Below are 20,663 nucleotides of genomic sequence, written 5' to 3'. Positions count from 1 at the left end.
ATGAGTTGCAGAAAGTGCTTAATTATTCTATATTAATGGAACTGTCATCAAGTTGAAAAACAAAATAAATATTTACCCTATGACTGGATGGCTCTCAATCAATGTTGTCTGCATTTCAAGTGTTCTTGCCTTACGTGCGTATCACTTTAGTCATACCAGCAGGATAAAAGCTACGCAGATGGAAACCCAGCAGAATCTGGGAAAGTCAGCTCTAAGGAAGGGTCATCCAGACTTGAAACGTTGGCTCTATTCTCTCTTCACAGATGCTGTCAGACCTGCTGAGTTTCCCCAGCATTTTCTGTTTTTGTTTCAGAATCTGGTAACCCTGTGTGGGGACAACAGTCAGCAAAATGTATCATGGGCTGCACCCCCACAAGGGGCTAAATTCCCCCTCAGTGTACCCGAACAGGTGCCGGAATGTGGCGACTAGGGGATTTTCACAGTAACTTCATTGCATGTGAATGTAAGCCTATTTGTGACTAATAAATAAACGTTAACTTTTAACTCCAAACCCTGATGGGCCGCATATAGCCCATGGTCCACAGGTTGCCCACCACTGATCTAGTATGCACGTATCCCAACTTCACATCCTTCCAAGTGTTATCATGTCAAGTCTCTCTGTGAGATGTTGAATACAGCAAAACCTCAGGGGAACAGGGCAACTGGGACAGCAACTTCCTGATTTCCACATTGAAATGCACACGTGCAGTCACCAGAAGTTGCCATCCAAATTAGACTTTATCAGTAACAAACACTAATAGCCTCGCTATTATTTTCTGTTTTCATTAAAACAAAATTATGCCTACTTGAATTGAAACTGCTAATGTCATCTTGATAGTTATTCAATTACTTATTTACATTTTTAAAAACTCTGATAATTCAGTGCTTAAGGAGTGCATAACTCTAGTGTAGTGAGTTAAATAGTTAGTTGTATGGTATTTTAACCTGGGGATTTCATAAATTTACAAATTGTGTAGATTTCGCACTCTTGAAATGTACTGGCTGGGGCAGAATTCTGAGCATATTCTAAGCATATAGAATGATATATGTCTTATGTCTTATGATCTTATATAAATAGAAAAATTTAGCTTACTCAGTAAAAATCCAAGTTTATCCTAATTTTATATGTTACTTATTCTCAAGTATATAAATCATGGAATAATAAGTCAAAAACTAACCATTTTTGCTTGATATTCCTACCTCAGCTATATATTACCAGCAACAATAACTAAATGGGCCAACCGAAATACAGAGAGATTTTCAAACGAAAGGTTGCAAGAGTTTGTTAGCATCACCGTGGCATAATTTCAGGGTAATTATTTTCAAATAAACCCCATTTCGTTCTGAGTTATTTCCCATTAACAAACACTTTTGACATCTTTGGCCAAAGGTTATTCACACATATACCGGACATGCAGATTTTAATCTTTCTGCTCCTACCCCAGCACGGAGTTGAAACAGAAATCCATGGGATCAGCCACAAACAATAGGATGTTGGCGTTCGCTATCTGCTCACTGGACCACGAATCAGACTCGCTCACTTCTCACTTTCTATTCAATGGCTGACTATAAATAGCAGAGATAAAGCCAAACTCAGAATCGTTTTTGGAACCTACCCCAAGCAGCTCGGCTCTGGTAAGTTGAGTGTTTCTCGTATTTTATTTTTAAATTTCATTCAATTTTAACTGCAAATTCCTCTCATTTTCCTCCACCTGTTTGGTGTTTGGTAATTGACTCCATAGCATCCATAGTATCCAGCTATAATGCAACATTACACAGATTTTAACGCACTGAATGTGGATACATTTCTATAAAGGCTTGTGGAGAGAAATTATGCCATTTGACTTTTGTTTTGTTTAGGATCATAAACTCCAAACTCCAAACATGGCGCAAACAAACCCCGCAGGAGTTTTCAAGGTACAGTTTATTTCTCTCAGAATAATTCATCAGAATTGAAATCTTTACTTCGGTCCATTGCTCTGTTTTTTGTTTCAATATCACAGAATAATAATGATTCTTATTGCAGATAACTGTCTATGATCAAGAAAATTTCCAAGGCAAGAGGATGGAATTTACTGCATCCTGCAAGAATATTATGGATTGCGGTTTTGACAATATTCGATCCATCAAAGTTGATTGCGGAGCGTGAGTCAAACAGTTTTTATATATATGCTTTAACCATTAAAAACCTTCCTGTTACTTCCAACGAAAACCCTGTCAGGTTTAATTAAGATGCAATGATTGTTTTATTTTAATGTCACTGTCATTTGTAAACCAAAGTAGCCAATTTACTGAAATGTATTATTTTGCCCTTATACACACTCATACATATCAACATTGCCGTTGTGAGCTCAAAACACAACTTGTTTGATTTAGATAGACTCTGATAATATGGGAGGGAATTAGATCAGTGCCATGCGTATTATTGATCTACATTGTGTATTGATATGTTTAGAGTGTAGTTCCACTGGTCCAATCTTTTTGGCCTAATGTTAAGCATATGGCAGTCACACAGTGAAGCTGGGTGAGTGAGAGCCACGAGTTTGTGTTTCACGCCCATTCTGCAATGGTCAGGCAACAATATAACTCCAGTTAGTTCGGGTTTATAGTCGGACCTGGCAGGAATCCCAAAACTCAATGTGCTTCCCTCGGCTTTTTTTTTTGCCTTCTGTACATCAGATTTGCAAAACTCCTCTGCATCAGACTGTGGTATGGGGGATAGCGCTGCTGCATCAGGGCACCAGGGACCCGGGTTCAATTCCAGCCTTGGGTGTCTGTGTGGAGTTTGCTCGTTCTCACTGTCTCTGGGTCCTCCGGTTTCTTCCCACAGTCCAAAGATTTGTGTGTTAGCTTGATTGGCCTTGCCAAATTGACCCCTAGGGCGTGATTTTCCACTAGCCCTGGATTACTGGGCAGGTCTTGGTAACTCCAACTGTCTGGCTAAGTTGGGTAATGTTTTCATACGAAGGCAGAAGCAGGTGACTTATACTCTGGATAGCACACAAGAACACATGAAATAGAAGCAGGAGAAAGCCATAAGGCCCTTCAAGCCTCCCCCACCATTCAAATAGACCATGGCTGATCTATGCTGGCCTCAACTCCTTTTCTGTGCCATTTACCCATGGGCCTCTATTCCTTGATCTATCAAACATTTATCCACCTCCACTTTAAATATTTCCAATGATCCAGCCTCCACTACCCTTTGGGGCAGAGAATTCCAGAGATTCACCACCCCCTGTGAGGAAGCACACTACAAGATTCAAATTTGTATATTGAAGTATTTTTAAGGAATTATTTTGAGAATGTAATCTCCAAGTTTACTCATCAAGGGGAGCCTCATTAGTTTTAGATAGTTTAAAGGTCTAACTCATTATTGCTGCAGAGATGGATGCAACAGTAGTTGGACTGCGCCTTGTGCACTGCGCCAGAACTTATATTAACTGCATTGGGTGCAGGAGTAGTGACTGCTTTGGTGAATGGATCAGCAAATTATTGCTGGTAGATAATAAGCTGGGAGTTATTTTAAGTTTCCCATTTTAAAACAGTGTCGAGCATTATCTATTATGAAAGCTAATTATGAGTGCAATTTTCTTTTTGTAGGTGGGCTGGTTATGAACACTCCAGCTTCTTTGGGCAGCAGTTTATCTTGGAGAAAGGAGAGTACCCCCGCTGGGATGCCTGGAGTGGCAGCAATGCTTACCACACTGAGAGACTCATGTCCTTCCGCCCCATTTGCTCTGCTGTAAGTTGGTTCACTATTAAATATCTGTAAGGCTTGAAGCTAGCACAGTATATACTCCAAAACGCAACATATATCACCAAATAAGGGGACATTACTCATTATGGCTTCTATGGTTCATCTCGTTGGGACCTGTTTTTTGAAACTGCGCTAACATAAAATCATAGACTGGTAACAGCACAGGAGGTCTATTGCATCCACGTGGTTCTCTTCAAAAGTATTTCAATTAGTTCCCCACCCCTGACCTTGCCCCGTAGCTTTGCAATATTTCTCCCTTCAAGTGTTTGTTCGATTCCCCTCTGAATTGGCAGTGCATTCCAGATCCTAACCACTCAATTAATCAAAACAAAATCTTCTCCATATTTCATTGGTTCATTTCCCGATCATCTTAAAGATGGCACAGTGGCATAGACGGCAGCACAGTGGCAAGCACTGTTGCCTCGCAACGCCAGGGACCTGGGTTTGATTCCCAGCTTGGGTCACTGTCTGTGCAGAGTCTGTATGTTCTCCCCACGTTTGCGTGGGTTTCCTCCCACAGTCTGAAAGACGTACTGGTTAGGTGCACTGGCTGTATTAAATTCTCCCTCAGTGTACCCGAACAGGCCCTGGAGTGTGGCGACTAGGGGATTCTCACAGTAACTTCACTGCAGTGTTAATGTAAGCCTAATTGTGACATTAATAAATAAACCTGAACTTAAAGCTTTGGTTCCAGATCCTTCTGCAAATGGGAATGAGTTGCTCCCTATCTACTGCCTGGATTTTAAACACATCGAGTTTCCTCTCAACCCTCTCCCCTCTAACCCCTGCTTTTCCAATCTATCCTCAGTTGAGGTTGAACCAGGGTTTTGCAAAGGTCCAAAATAACTTCCTTGTTTTTGTACTCTGCGCTTCTGACTTATAAAGCCGAGATTCCAAGATGCTTTTGAAACCACTGGCAGAGAGAGACATGGGAAAGAATCTGGAAGCAATGGTGGAGTAATGTCATTGTCAACATCTGGACCTGCAGCTTAATTTAAAAAAAGGGTGCTGAAAAAGCATCTAGAACAGGGCCGGATTTTTCTGGTCTCGCAAGCCTCGCTACCGTGAGAATGGAGAATTTGGCGCTCAGCCAAAACTCTGTTCACTGCAGCGGGACTGGAAAATCCCAGCCACAGCCAAGATCGGAGAATTCTGGCCCAGAAGTCTGTCGCAATTATATTGAAGCTTTACAATGCACTGCTTGGACCAAAACAGCAACATTGTATTCAGATACAGTCAGCGTGCTCCAAAAAATATAATTGAATTTAAAAGGGCACAGCAACAAGTTTAATCTCGGGTTTGAAGTGAAGGGGTATAAGGACAGGGTACAAAATCTTAAGCTCACTCTTTATAGGAAATGCAAGATGTTAAATGATAAAGATATACTCCTAATAATTCTCCAATGCTGACTTGTACTCAGAATGTATATATATCATTTTCCTTTAGCACCATAAAGAATCCAAAATCGTCATTTTTGAGAAGGAAAACTTCATTGGAAGACAGTGGGAGATGTGTGATGACTATCCCTCTCTGCAAGCCATGGGCTGGTGCAACAATGAGGTTGGATCCATGAAGATTCAGGCTGGCGCGTAAGTTGTGTTTTCACGTTTAAAAAACCATAAAGCTGGCTTGCTGCAGTTTAAGGAAGATAACGTAGCCGGATCTAGCAGAGTCTTGCACATCTTAGGAGCATGCCGATCACATCATGTTTGTGATTGCTGCTTCTAAAGTTTACCTTAGGCCTGAAGAAGATAACTTTGATCAATTCTAACTAGATCAAAAGTAACCAAAGAAGGCTGTCCAAGCTGTACCTGTGGACCTCCTGCAGTCCCTGAGCTTTCGCAATTCAGTTCTGGAAACCCTGGCATTTGATCCCATTTGCTGCTATATGCCCTTTTTGATTTGATTTATTATTGTCACATGTATCAGTATACAGTAAAAAGTATTGTTTCTTGCGCACTATACAGACAAAGCTTACCGTTCATAGAAAAGAAAATGAGAGAGTGCAGAATGTAGTGTTACAGTCATAGCTAGGGTGTAGAGAAAGATCAACTTAGTGTGAGGTAGGTCCATTCAAAAGTCTGACAGCAGGAGGGAAGAAGCTGTTCTTGAATCAGTTGGTACGTGATCCCAGACTTCTGTATCTTTTTCCCGACGGAAGAAGGTGGAAGAGAGAATGTCCAGGATGTGTGGAGTCCTTGATTATGCTGGCTGCTTTCCTGAGGCTGGTTTGCGTGATGGATTGGGCTACTTTCACGACCTTTTGTAGTTTCTGATTCATATTTATGAAACTTAACATGCATTCATAGTTCATTAATATAAAGCATGCTGTTTTTTTCTGCTCCAGATGGGTGTGCTACCAATACCCCGGATACCGTGGCTTCCAGTACATCATGGAATGTGATCGCCATGCTGGAGAATACAAGCACTGGAGAGAGTGGGGATCCCATGCTCAGACCTTCCAGATCCAGTCACTCCGCCGCATTCAGGAGTAAAGCAACACATCAACAGAGCATCGAGGGGGGGCTGAAGAAGAAATCTATGAGTATAATTGATACGGCATTCTGTTGTAGAACAACTTGTGTACTGTAATCGATTTAACATCTCAATCACAATGACTTGGGCTATTGAAATATTCAAAATAAAGTTATAAAAATACTTCCTTCTCTCTGTCTCAAGTTGCACATGAGCAATCGCTTGCTTTGAAGTTGCGTAACTGCTTGACGGGAGAGGCTTATCAGATTTATTTTGACCAAGTTATGAAATACAGCAGACAGGCATGGCAGGTTGTAGCATTCTGGGAGACCATAAAAAGGCAATTGGCCATAAGGCTCAAAGCATATCAGTCACGAGTGGATTCACTATCGCAAACATCTCAGTTTGTATCCAATTTATGTTTTGCTTTTCGGTAGGAGTCCAACAAAAATTACACATGTCCATCTGCTTCAACGTACGTCAAAATGGCAGCTTGGACGTTAAGATTTTGAATTGAGCATTTCCCAGATGGGGATCGACCTATGGACTAAATGATCTAAACTAATCATTATAAATACACTCTGCACTTCGTGTTCACATAATGAAAATTTGCTCCATCGCACACAACTGGTTGAGCGCTCTTTCTTTTCCACATGGTTAAGGAGTCTAAGTGGCCTGGCCAGTTTGGAAGTTTAATCCTGCTCAGGCAGCAGAACTCTTCTGCAAGTGCCAGCTGGAAACTGCGAGATGTTGACTGTCCCCAATAATTGGCTGACAGCGTTTCACCCAGTAACTCCCCGACGTGAAGGACGGTATCCCCTTTGAAATAGTTCAAGCAATCGAGAGAAAATGTTGAAGACTCTGCGGAACATAAACAATATGATCAAATGTTCATTAAAAATGAAGAATGGTTTCCTGTACTGAAAAAAGGTCATGACCTTTAACCACTCTAGCTATTTGCTACCGTTAAATCTTTCTCTGCTCAAATCACAGCCTTGTTACTTTAATAATTTGCTAAAATACAAAGTGTTAAAAGCCACACAATTGGACGTATTAAATAAATTACAACCCTTACTTTCAGATAATCTTGTTGCGCAATTCAAATTAAACAAATTGTGCAACAAAAGATAAAATCTCACTGCTAAACTTCTTGATTAGTAAATGCATTGTGCAAGGAAGCTTCATCTTGCTATTTTCTAATCTTTGAACTTCAATTAAGCGAATTGCTATGAATTCCAGCAATGTACCAGCCCAACCCCACTTGAACTATTTAAAAAATATATTGTGCATAAGGTTACATCATTTTTCTCAGCGCGCCATTGGGAAAGAATAATAATTACTTTGAGCTGGAGAAAAATCTCCCCAGAAGAGGAGTGTAAGCACTTCATTTCTTACCATCGATGTCTGGCCAGGCTAGAAAAAGCACTCTGTCAGGAAACTGTTCCAGGATTTCAGGGCCACTGGTCTAAAGTCACAAAAAGAAAATGCAGCAATATATACTTTCTGCTCCAGCTTATTTTTAGGTTAACTATTTGTAATGACAGTGAACTTTGGCCAGCTGGAAACAATTTTTAAAAAAATCTATAACTTAGATCAATACTGTCAAGTTAGTCAAACAGTACTTGGTGATACGATGCATCATCATCAGCAGCAGAATTGTAATCAACCACAGTCTGTAACCTCTAGGCCCGGCTTATTTCCCACCCTACCATTATCTTCAGGCTAGGGAATCGACCCTGGTTCAATGAGGAGGGCGGGAGGGTATGCCAGATGCAACACCAGGCATAGCTAAAAATGAGGTGCCAATCTGGTGAAGTGACAACACAGGACCACTTGCAAGCCAAACAGCAAGTGATACACGGAGATAAACGACCCCGCAATCAACAAATCATACCTTAGCTCTGCAGTCATGAACGGTGGTGGACAATTAAATGACTAATGGGAGAAGGAAGCTTCACAAATATTCCCATCCTCAATGATGGGGGAGCCCAGCACATCAGGACAAAAGCTAAGGTTGAAGCATTTGCAACCATTTTCACACAGAAGAGCTGATAGAATGATCCATCTCGACCTCTTTAAGGCCCCAGCGTCACAGATGCCAGTCTTCAGCCAGTTCGGTTCACTCCACATGAAAGGGCTGAAGGCACTGGATACTGCCAAGGCTATGGGCCCTGACAACATTCTGGCAATAGCACTGAAGACTGGTGTTCCGGACCTAGCCATGTCCCTCGCTAAGCTGTCCCAGTACAGCTACAACACTGGCATCTACCGATGTGGAAAATTGCCCCAGTATGTCCTGTCTGCAAAAGACCTCCCAATGCACCCAGGCCTGAGAACAGCTGGTTGGCACAAAAGCATTGAAGTCAACAATAGATCTTGCATCATCCTGCCACACTACACCTTATGGACCACTGCAATGTGAAATAGAAAGCAGCAAACACTTGTCGCAACCCAACGGGAGAAATCAACCGGGAGCTAATCTGTAAGTCACCGATGATCCCTTCCAATAGGGGCCGGATTGGCTTTTGTCTTTTTTGCTGCTGAACATGTGTTCAGCAAGACAGGAGGATGGCAAGGTTGTTGAGCTGCTGGTGTCAAATCAGCATTACAAGCTAACTAATGAAGTGGTCTACCTGTTCTCCATATTTACAGCAGACATTCAATGTGCACATGCTATTGCCTGTACCAATATGGCATCCAGTGCAATTCACCTCACAAATACTCGTGCGTACCACAGATGAAATGTTGGAGATCTAAGGGCACTTGTGACGGCCAATCTCTCATCAATTTGCTACTGGATGCAAATTAGGAATTTATTCATAGATTCCCTCCAGTATAGAAGGAGGCCATTCGGCCCATCTAGCCTGCACCGACAGCAATCCCACCGGGCCCTATCCCCTAAATATTTACCCTGCTAGTCCCCCTGACACTAAGGAACAATTTAACATGGTCAATCAACCTAACCTACACATCTTTGAACTGAGAGGGGAAACCGGAGGAAACCCACGCAGACATGGGGAGAACTCCACACAGACAGTCACCCAAGGTTGGAATTGAACCTGGGTCCCTGGCGCTGTGAGGCAGCAATGCTAACCACTGTGCCACCGTGCCACCCCTTAGAAGGAAGAGAAAAAGGTTTGTTGACTATATAGGAAAAAAAGTGTAAATATATCCTGGAAAACTAGCTGTCATTAGACTGACGCAGCCCAGTTTGATGTTTACTAATCCCCAAAACCTATTGACCGCATCCTGTTTCTTATTACCCACCAACACACAGTGGCAGCTGAGTGTACCTACAAGATGCACTGCCTCAACTCACCACGGCTAATTCCTGGAATAAGAGGGTTGTCCTATTAAGAGAGACTAAATAGTCTGTGTTTCTTTTCCTTGGAGTTTATAAGAGTGGGGCTGACCTTATTCCTGGGGGGTTTGACAGGGTGAATGGTGAGATGTTTTCACTGGTGGGAGAGTCTGGAACAAGGGGACGTAGCTACAAGATAAAGGGCCGGTCATTTAAAACTGAGGTGCGTAGAAATCTCTTCTCGCAGAGGATGGTGAATCTCTGGAATTCTCTGCCCCAAAGGATAGTGGAGGCTGGATTATTAGAAGTATTTAAAGCGGAAGTGGATAAATATTTGATCGATCAAAGAATAGAGGGAAATGTCACAGAAATGGAGTTGAGGCCAGGATAGATCAGCCACAATCAGACCGAATGGCGGGACAGGCTTGAAGGGCATGGTGGCCTTCTCCTGCTTCTACTTCATGTGTTCTTAGACAGCACCTTCCAAATCCATGACCGCTCCCAACTCAAAGGACAAGGACAGCAATACATGGGAACACCATCACCTGGAAGTTCCCCACCCAGTCACTTAGCACCCTGATTTGGAAATATATCACCATTCCTTCACTGTCACTATGTCAAATCTTGGAACTCCCTTCCTAACAGCACTGTGGGTGTGTACCTACACCACACGGATTGCAGCGGTTCAAGAAGGCAACTCACCAACATCTTCTCGAGGGCAATTGAGGGTGGCCAATCCAGTGACACCCACAACCCATGAATGAATAAACAAAATATTGTGTCACAGTCCCCCATCATCACTGTCCTCACCAGCCGCTAATGGCTTCTGCTCTATGTAATGGAGCAAAGTTCTTCATTCATTAATTCACTTCCAACTTATCCCTTCCCAATGCTGTACCCTCTCCCAATTGTATATGTTCTCTGCTCTTTTAGATCTGGCCCTCTTTCGATCCTACCCTCCTGCTCCACCTTTATTAGTACAATCATGGGCTTTCTAAGCTCCAGACTGTAGAATTCTCTCTCACAATCCCTCTGCTTTGTTACCACAAAATATACAATTTTTTTGCAAATCTCTGCTCTTCTCCTAAACTCTTTTACCATTGCTTGGCCTTTGAAAGCACATTAAGCCAGTATACTACATGAAAGGTGTTAGTTAAGTGCAGATTGCCATTGTTATGTGCAGAAATGAAGTCCACAATTTAGGCTGAAGCAGCTCTGTTTCAGGTTTAGATTTATTTTTTCAAAGCAGATTTATTGGCAAATTCTTTTTTAAACTAAATCAAAGGTAAAACAAAGGTAGAGTTGTTACAGGCAAACAAAGCAAAGTAGAAAGAGAAATGCATAATTTTCTATAAGTCACTCTATTTCATGGATCTATACGCAAAGTGACAGGTAGAAGCCCCCTCACCTCACTCATGAGTCTAGTCACTGTGTAAAATTATTGTACGTACCAAAATCTCTGAATATCGCATTTCTGGCGGATAAACAATATTTGTATCAAATGATATCAGATCTACTCCGTGGCTCTGAAGCAGAAACTCCCAGTACCCTGTTCCCTAACACAAAAAAAGATAAGCAAGATTAAACATGGTATGTTAGAATCGCAACTGATGATCAGTCCTTCAATTATTTGATGTCATTCTTTCTGACTACAGCATTTCTTTAAGGTGTATGGTTTTCTTGAATTAATACAGAATCCTGACTGCAACCATGATTCCTAGAAAGTTGTTCCAGCAGTTAACCATCCTGTGTCAAGAAATACTTCCCGACATCTTGCCTTTTTGTAATGACTTCAATCAGGCCATTGAGGCTGGCCTATTGGAAAATGAATTCCCTGATTAAGGAGTCAATTGATGGGCCAATCAGGGAGTCTTTTCCTTGTATTTAATTGGGCGTGTCAGTTCCTCTGGCACTCCCGAAGGTAGACTGCTGACTGATAGCACTCTGTGTACTGCTGTCGGAATTGTAAATAAAGGGATCTTGGTGAAGGGACTTTAGCCTCCGAAGACTCATTACACTTTTACAGTTCTGGATTTATGGTACCTTGCCCCACAAGTATTGTCTGGATTTACTTTCTCTATTCTATATGTCCTATGTGTCTATAAAGTTCCCTCCCAGCCTTTACTTTTCAAGGTTGAAGAGCTCGAGATTATCAACGTCTCCTCTATACTCTCCTCCAAAGCATCACAGATTCACTTCTTTGTTCAGCTTGGTGTTGATCCCAAAGGTGATGGTGCCCTTACTTCAAAGTGATCAGAAATGTATCAGTAATCCTGATATAATCCGCACCACGGGCACTGCACAACTTCAACTTGACTTTGCAAACATATGAAATAGGCGCAGAAGTAGGCCATTCAGCCTGCTGCGCCATTCAATAAGATCATTGCTGGTCTGTCTGCGTTTCAAATTCCACATTCCCATCTAACTCTGATAGCCCTTGATTCCCCAGCCTAACAGGAATCAATCTCCTTCATCTTAAAAATATTCAATGACCTGCCTCCACTGCCTTCTGAGGCAGAGTTCCAAAGCTGCACAACCCTCTGACAGAAAGGTTTTTCTCCTCATCTCTGTCTTAAAACCCACTAATTTTAAAACACTGTCCTTAGTTCCAGATTCACCCACAAGAGGAAACATCCTTTCCACATCTGCCTTGTCAATGCCTTCAAGATCTTAGATACTTCAATTAAGCCACATCTCACTTTTCTAAATTCCAATGGATACAAGTCCAGTCTGTCTAACCTTTCCTCATAAGGTGCTGGTATCAATCTAGTAAACCTCCTCTGATCCACTTCCAACTTTGGGTGATCTGAACTCAACTGACTTTAAAATATAACACAGTTTCCTAGTTACTTGTTTGTTGTTGCCTCATATTCTTTAGCCATATTGAGCACCTTTCTAGGTTAAACATTCTCCCTGGCAAGTTATATTCCGCACATGGAGTACTTTTGGCTCCAATTTTTAATTCCAAACACATCAACTTTTTTGTCCATACTACTTTTTTTGCTGGGAATTATCACTCCAGATGTAAGCTCTATGAACTCTGCAATTTTTGGCTTCCTCCTTGAAGTCCCACATCCCCCTTCCCCAGCATAGCTCATCCACATGTCTAACTACCTTGTATAATGACTGATTTCACAGCATTAATGCATACAATAAACAGGACATCAAGAACCCTCTAGGCAGCCTGTTTTATTGAAAACATACAAAAATCTCACAGGGCTCAACAAGGTAGATGAGGAAGGATGTTTCCCCTGGCTGGGGTGCACTGGGAGTGGGGGTGGCAGTACCTGGAACCATAGAATCATAGAATTCCTACAGTGCAGAAGGAGGCCATTTGACCCATCGAGCCTGCACCGACCACAATCCCACCCAGGCCCTATTCCCATGACCCCATGTATTTTTCTCTGCTAATCCCCCTGACACTAGGGTCAATTTAGCATGGTCAATCAACATAATCCGCACATCTTTGGACCATGGGAGGAAACCGGAGCACCCGGAGGGAACCCACCCAGACACGGGGAGAACATGCAAACTCCACACAGACAGTGACCCGAGGCTGGAATTGAACCTGGGTCCCTGGCACTGAGTCAGCAATGCTAACCACTCTGCCACCTTGCCGGCAAAACCAGGGGACACAGATAAAGGATAAGTCATTTAGGACTGGGATGAGGAGGAATTTCTTCTTTCAGAGGGTGGTAAATCCTTGGAATACTCTACCCCACAGGATTGTGGAGGCTCAGTCATTGGATATGAGTGTTTTTAATTCCAAACACAGCACCTTTTTTCATAGAATTATAGAATCCCTACAGTGCAGAAAGAGGCCATTTGGCCCACTGAGTCCACACTGACAACAATCCCACCCAGGCCCAATCCCTGCAACCCCACTTATTTATCCTGCAAATTCCCCTGATACTAAGGGGCAATTTGCCATGGCCAATCAACCTAACCTGCACATCTTTGGACTATGGGAGGAAACCAGTAGCATCAGGAGGGACCTCACACAGACACAGGAAGAACATGCAAACTCCACACAGTCATCAGAGGCCAGAATTGAACCTGGCTCCTTGATGCTGTGAGGCAGCTGTGCTAACCACTGTGCCACCATGCCATCCATATTGTTTTTTGTTGGGAATTATCACTCTAGGTGTAAACACCGGGAACTCTTTGCAATTTTTGGCAAGTATGTTCAAGGCAATTCAATGGATTTCTAGATAGAGGAAAATGGCATTGAGGGAGATGATCAGCCATGATCCAACGAAAGAACAGCGCGGCCTTGAGGGGCCAAATGGCCTACTTATTTCCTATGTTCAATTCAGTACAGTCCAAATCCATGACTTACCTCGGTTTGTGAGACTCATGTGTTACCTTATCATTTTAGAAGTTTAGCGACCTGCTGTCACCTATTTGAGAAATTATCGTCTCAAAATATTAAATTGATGAAAAAGGACAAAGGGGTTTTGATAAATTGCATTTGGGGAAATTATTTCCTTTCATTGCAGGACTGTGACAAGGGATCATCAACTTAAAATCGTTACTTTTCTTATTGTGAGAGGGAGAGGAAATTTCTTTACACAGATGATTGGAGAGTGAAATAATTTACCACATGAGATAATTGGGACAGAGAACGTTGCAGCGAGAGATGATGGTGGCCAAACTGGAAGGCAGGAAAGAGGTCAATGGGAGCTCTGACGAAGGGTGATCCTGACTCAAAACGTTGGCTCTATTCTCTCTCCACAGATGCTGTCAGTCCAGCTGGGCTTTTCCAGCATTTTCTGTTTTTGTTTCAGATTCCAGCATCCGCAGTGTTTCGCTGTTATATTAATAGGTCAATTGGAGTGTGCTCAGCACACCACACTACAAAAGAGAGAGCAATTACATTTTCAAATGTCTCAGGATTTATGTCCAGGGTGTGAGATTGTAACTTTTCGCCAGTCAATTTTGGGCGGCACTGTGGGCGGCACAGTTAGCATTGCTGCCTCAAAGCGCCTAGGACCCGGGTTCGATTCCTGGCTTGGGTCACTGTCTGTGTGGAGTTTGCACATTCTCCCTGTCTCTACGTGGGTTTCCTCCGGGTGCTCTGGTTTCCTCCCACAATCTGAAAGACATGCAGGTTAGATGCATTGACCTGAACAGGTGCCGGAATGTGGCGACTAGGGGAATTACACAATAACTTCATTGCAGCGTTACTTGTGACTAATAAATAAACTTTTACTTTACTTTTTGGTGGCACCTGGGTCGACATGCCTTTACCTCAGCCTGCTTTCAGGTGATAAATGTATTTCTAGAATAATCATTTAAAGATTCGGAAAGTTAGCAAAGAATCTAGATATTGTACATGAGGAGAGTGACAGGGAGAGGGCGTACAACCCAGACTTGTCAGTGTGAGCAGTTGCTGATTGAGACAATGCGATCATGCTGTAATTTTAAGTGGTACTTACAGCACCAGCTGAAACCACAGGCTGATTTAAATCGGAAATAAAGGTGATCGCTTCTAGATTCGGGACAGAAAAAGAAAATAATATTTGCAGCTTTTGGCAACTGAATTCATCAATGTTCCTCAGTAGTTGAACCAGCTCCCTTCTCCGCCCGTGTTGTAGCTGAGGGTCACAGAACCTGTGGACGTCCGCTGGAAACTGCTCCATTTTGAGGCAGTACATTTTGTAATACAGGTTTTCTCCCCCACACTTTCTCTGTTCCACTGTTTGCCATTGCATTTCCCCGTTAGCATCTGCCTCCATTGCTGCCTCTTCTCTCCATGTGTAACACTGTCGCCCACTCTGACGATGTAGGAAGTGAGCGCAACATTAAAGCGATTCAGCACCTCCCCGAGGCAAAACAAATCACTGCAGATAAAATGCCATTGAAAAGTTGCCTTCAAAACCCAGGACTGGGCTAACAACTGGCAATGAGAAAAAAAAACGAAGTAGGTCACTAACTGATGAAAATGTTGTTTGTTGCCTTGACATGGATTTAGTTAAAGCAGTTTGTTTTTATAAATTAGCCTTTATATAATGTGGCACGGTGGTTCGCACTGCTGCCCCACAGCACCAGGGACCCAGGTTTGATTCCTGGGTTGGGTCACTGTCTGTGCAATGTCTGCACGTTCTCCCCATGTCTGCATGTGTTTCCTCCGGGTGTTCCGGTTTTCTCCCACAGTCTGAAAGATGTGCTGGTTAGGTGTATTGGCCATGCTTAATTCTCCCTCAGTGTACCCGAACAGGCGCCGCAGGAGTGTGGCAACGAGAAGATTTTCAGAATAACTTCATTGCAGTGTTAATGTAAGCCTACTTGTGACACTAATAAATACATTTTAAACTTTAATGATAAGAATGAGGACTGGCAATGAAGAGCGAGATTGATGATGGTAAAATGTAGAAGCAAGTTGCTACTCTGTTAAATTAAAGGAAATTATTTTTCGGCCTCAGAGGGGCATTAAAATAAGTGACATTTGGACAAAAATGAATATTAATTCAAATGGTGGAAGTGTATTTGCTTTTTGAAAAGACTGGAAGTCATTCTTAAATATGTACACCCTCTGCATGCCCTGAATAGCTTGAAAGATGTGCAACTAACTTTTTCTTAATGTTAAAATCTCAAGTTAAAAGTTTATTTATTAGTCACAAGTAGGCTTACATTAACACTGCAATAAGGTTACTGTGAAAACCCCCATAGTCGCCACACTCCGGCGCCTGTTTGGGTACACTGAGGGAGAATTTAGCATGGTCAATGCTCCTAACCAGTACGTCTTTTAGACTGTGGGAGGAAACTGGAACACCCGGAGGAAACCCACGCAGACATGGGGAGAACATGCAGACCCCACTCAGACAGCGACCCAAGCCGGGAATCAAACCCAGCTAACCACTGTGCCACCAAATCTGCACATATCAGAAATGAATATTAAATATAAACTGGTTTAAAGATGGAGTACCTGGTCCTGAGAAGCAGATCAAGACAGCAGTTTACTGTAACATTTCCAGATTAATGCTCGCAATCCTGCTACCCAGAGACCCGAGCCATTTTAATAACTTTGAAATCCCAGTTTCGCTAGTCTGGAGGACTCAGCATTTAGATATGGTGGAAATGACACAGTGTATACCAGATAGACGGAAAAAAAACTTTAAATATCGCAACTGGTGAAAATCTTCGACCAAAATTGAGAAACTCTGGAGATGCTCATTTGGCCAGGCAGCATCTGTGGAGAAAATTGAATTCAGCTGATGCTTGAGGTAGAGAACATTAACTAAAACTGAAAGATATCACAGAGATGTGCTTCAAAATAGGGACAGAACAAAGAGGAAGAAGAGGAAAGATTAAAAGATACAACGACCTGGAAATACTATCATGGAGAAAAGGAACGGTTAAGTGACAGAACTGATATGCACCAGAGTCAAAAATAATAGCAGGAGAGGCAATAAAAAATAAATCAAAAGAAAAATACTTGTGATGGAAACCTCAAATTTAAAAAGAAAATACTTAGCAGGTCAAGCAGCATCTGTGGAGAGTTAATGTTTCAGATTGCTGACCAAGTTGGCCTGAGGTTAATTTTGTTTCTATTAGCTATAAATGTTACTATACCTGCTGAATATGTTGGGCATTTTCTACTTGGATTTATTTCCAGTATCATGGTATTTCGCTTCTGTTTTTCATTATGGTACTGTTGTGTGCACAACCAATGTGATCAGATTTGCCCTAGTAGGAAATTATAGACCTGTTAGTCTAACATCTGCTGTGGGGATGTTATTGGAATCTATAATTAAGGACAGGGTGACTGAACACTAAGAGAAATTTGAGCTTATTAGACAGAGCCAACATGGATTTGTAAATACCAGGTCATGTTCAACAAACTTAATTGAATTTTTTGAACAAATAACTAATGTAGTGAACAACAGAGTGCCAGTGGGTATAATTTATGTGGATTTCCAGAGGCATTTGATTCGATTCTACTTAAGAGATCATTAACTAATATTTAAGCTCAGTAATTGAAGGCAGTTTATTGATCTGTTTAGGAGATTGGATAGGGTACAGAAGACAGAGAGTCAGAGATAATAGTTAAGTACTTGAATTGGAAGGAAGTGACTCGGGATCTCCCACAAGGACCTTGGCTGGAGCCTCAACTATTCGCTATATTTTTCATGTCTAAGTTCCATTGCAATTCATATTACATAACTTGGAAGCATTTGGCTAATGATTAATTAAAAGAACCTATAGGACTCTCAACTGCAGCAATTTCTGAGAAGGGAGTGGTCCTTTAAGATGTCAGCTTGATGAACTGCCATTGTAATGTCAAATAGTGATTGCCTAAGGAATCAATGGAAATTTTATTGCCATATTGAACATGTCATTTTTGGTTAATCATGACGCAGATCGATCTTAAAGGGCCGCTCCCATTTGGTTCTTTGGTATGTCCATGGAAATATTTCTAAAATATATATTTAGGATTCTGATTCTGTTTTGCATACCTAATATTTTTTGCAATAAATTAATGTAAAACTGTATTTTATTTTCATCAGAAGGTATAATAAGCCTCTCTGCAGTATAAAAGAATCACAGCTGTTCATTTATGATTAAATCTGGGTAAGAAAGTTTTAAATCCAGATAGTGTGTAACTTACAAAATAGTACATGAGAATCCTGTTGTAAATCCATTGTAATTTAATCACTAATTTTGTTTCTGAACGGTTTCAGAAGGAATGGTTGAGGACTCTGGGTCTGTACTCATTGGAATTTAGAAGAATGAGGGGGGATCTTATTGAAACTTACAGGATACTGCGGGGCCTGGATAGAGTGGACGTGGAGAGGATGTTCCCACTAGTAGGAAAAACTAGAACCAAAGGGCACAACTTCAGGCTAAAGGGACGCTCCTTTAAAACATAGATGAGGAGGAATTTCTTCAGCCAGCGAGTAGTGAATCTGTGGAATTCTTTGCCGCAGAAGGCTGTGGACACTCAATGAGTCATTGAGTGTCTTTAAGACAGAGATAGATAGGTTCTTGATTGATAAGGGATCAGGGGTTATGGGGAAAAGGCAGGAGAATGGGATGAGAAAAATATCAGCCATGATTGAATGGTGGAGCAGACTCGATGGGTTGAGTGGCCTAATTCTGCTCCAATATCTTATGGTCTTATGCAAATATATCCATTAAACATTCAACATTAAACTACAAAGACCTCAATAATTAAAAGTCTTGCGTTCAGTGCCCATTTATAGTGTCACAATTCCTAAGGGCCACAAAGGCAATGTAAATTAATAAAGCAAAAATTGTGATTGACTCAACCAGGCACTTATATTATTTGTTCTGGCCTTTATGACGTGAATATGAATGGAAACAAAGTATTAGCTTTTTTTTTCATTCATTCGTGGGACATGGACGTTGCTGGCTGGCCAGCATTTATTGCCCATCCCTTCTTGTCCTTGAGAAGGTGGTGGTGAGCTGTCTTCTTGAATCACTGCAGTCCACGTGCTGTGGGTTGACCCACAATGGGAGGGAAGGGAATTCCAGGATTTTGACCCAGCGACTGCGAAGGAAGCTTATACATTTTGAAAATTATTCTGAGAATTTGATAAATCAGATTTGTGGTATTTAGTGAATTATCAAGTTTGGTTTTGTGAAACAATTGAACAACTTAATTTTCAAATGACTGTTCCTTGCTTTTTTTTTCAAAGGTCCAACATTGTTATTATTTTAAACCAAATTATTGGATTCAATAATGTTTACATAGGCTTCTGAGGAGGTCTACGTGGGGTGTTAGCGCCTGGCCTGAAACGTGGAGGTGGAGTTCGGTCCCTCCTTGCCTCTCGTGAACAATTTCTTACCACTTTGCTGTGGATAGCCCAGCTGGCACAGAAATGCAATTTCACATAGAACTTGGGCAACACAAAAGCATCAAAGACACTAGCCTCCACAATGTTGCGGACGACAACTTCTTAATGGCTTTGTCTTTGGCACATCCATTCTCCCTCTGCCTTTTTAGTCATCTTCAGCATGAATCATAGAGAACTGACTGCTGCTTGTTGATGAAAAGCTTTTCTCACGGTGGAAGATCTTTAATTTCTCTTTAGTATTGGACTAAATTGCTGATTGGTTCAAATCTAATCAATGGTTAATTAAGTCAAGCAAAAACCTATCTGGTTTCAAATGAGCTGCACCCTCAGAAAGTACTATCCCTTTCTATACACAAAGATATCAGACTGATCGATGATGGGGGGGGATTACTCAAGGCAAAATGAATGTAATCTATGACACCTTGGATTCTGGGGAAACTTGCAGAGTAGGTGAAACATAGTGCACTTTTGTCCTGTTTCACTTTGTCATAGAAACTAGAAGCAGAAGTAGGCCATTTGGCCCTTTGAGTCTGCTCTGCCATTCATTTTGATCATGGCTGATCATCAAATTCAATATCCTGATTTCCCCCTTCCCCCCATATCCCTTGATCCCTTTAGCCTCTGGAGCTATACCTAATTTCTTCTTGAAATCAGACATTTATGCTCAACATATCCAACAAACTCCCTCTGTCAGTAGGTAGTGTGGTGTATATGTTCCCCCTGGTATATTGTGGTGAATGGCAAACTTCCACTGATGTTAGCCAAGATCCTGCCATAGGTTCCCCAGTGGCGGAGAGTGCAAGCAATGGGAAACCCCATTGGCAGTGGCGGGACTGGAAGATCCCGCTTCTGGCCAATGGCAGGCCGCCTCTGCAAAATATGCCGAGGGAGGGGGGAAATCCCGCCAATATCTTTTGTTGCTTCTTTGTAGTGGCACGGTGGCAAAGTGGTCACAGCGCTAGGGACCCAGGTTCGATTCCGGCCTTGGATGACTGTCCGTGTAGAGTTTGCGCGTTCTCCCCGTGTCTGTGTGGATTTCCTCCCACGCTCCAAAGATGTGCGGGTTAGGTGGCTTGGCTATGCTAAATTGCTCTTAGTGTCAGGGGGACTAACAGGGTAAATATGTGGAGTTATGGGATAGGGCCTGGATAGGATTATTGGCGGTGTGCGGGCTTGATGGGCCGAATTGTCTCCTTCTGCACTGTAGGGATTCTATGATTCTATGAAGAGTGACCTTGCAATGTAGTTAAGGACCAATGATCTTGACAACTACCAGCAGTCTTTCCATACTCTGGTATAGGGCTCAAGT

General features: G+C 42.1%; 2 protein-coding genes across 2 annotated transcripts; one reads left to right on the top strand and one right to left on the bottom strand.

Moving 5' to 3' along the window:
• Positions 1–1,623: 1,623 nt before the first annotated feature.
• On the top strand, positions 1,624–6,252 carry LOC144501296 (beta-crystallin A1). Its single transcript, XM_078224871.1, has 6 exons — positions 1,624–1,635; positions 1,861–1,917; positions 2,027–2,145; positions 3,601–3,742; positions 5,204–5,346; positions 6,105–6,252. Exons 2-6 carry the CDS (start codon positions 1,885–1,887, stop codon positions 6,250–6,252), a joined length of 585 nt encoding a protein of 194 aa, XP_078080997.1. The 5' UTR covers positions 1,624–1,635; positions 1,861–1,884.
• Positions 5,025–15,306, bottom strand: LOC144501294 (uncharacterized). The gene is made up of 4 exons (XM_078224870.1): positions 14,972–15,306; positions 10,985–11,089; positions 7,628–7,697; positions 5,025–7,093 (listed from the first exon to the last, which is right to left on the bottom strand). The coding sequence occupies exons 1-4, from the start codon at positions 15,269–15,271 to the stop codon at positions 6,801–6,803; spliced, it is 768 nt and encodes a 255-aa protein (XP_078080996.1). The 5' UTR covers positions 15,272–15,306; the 3' UTR covers positions 5,025–6,800.
• Positions 15,307–20,663: the final 5,357 nt, after the last annotated feature.

This window comes from Mustelus asterias, chromosome 12 (assembly GCF_964213995.1).
Source record: "Mustelus asterias chromosome 12, sMusAst1.hap1.1, whole genome shotgun sequence".
In the NCBI taxonomy this organism is placed as follows: Eukaryota; Metazoa; Chordata; class Chondrichthyes; order Carcharhiniformes; family Triakidae; genus Mustelus; species Mustelus asterias.
Note: the sequence above shows the minus strand (reverse complement) of the source record. Positions and strands in the feature narration are given on the sequence as shown.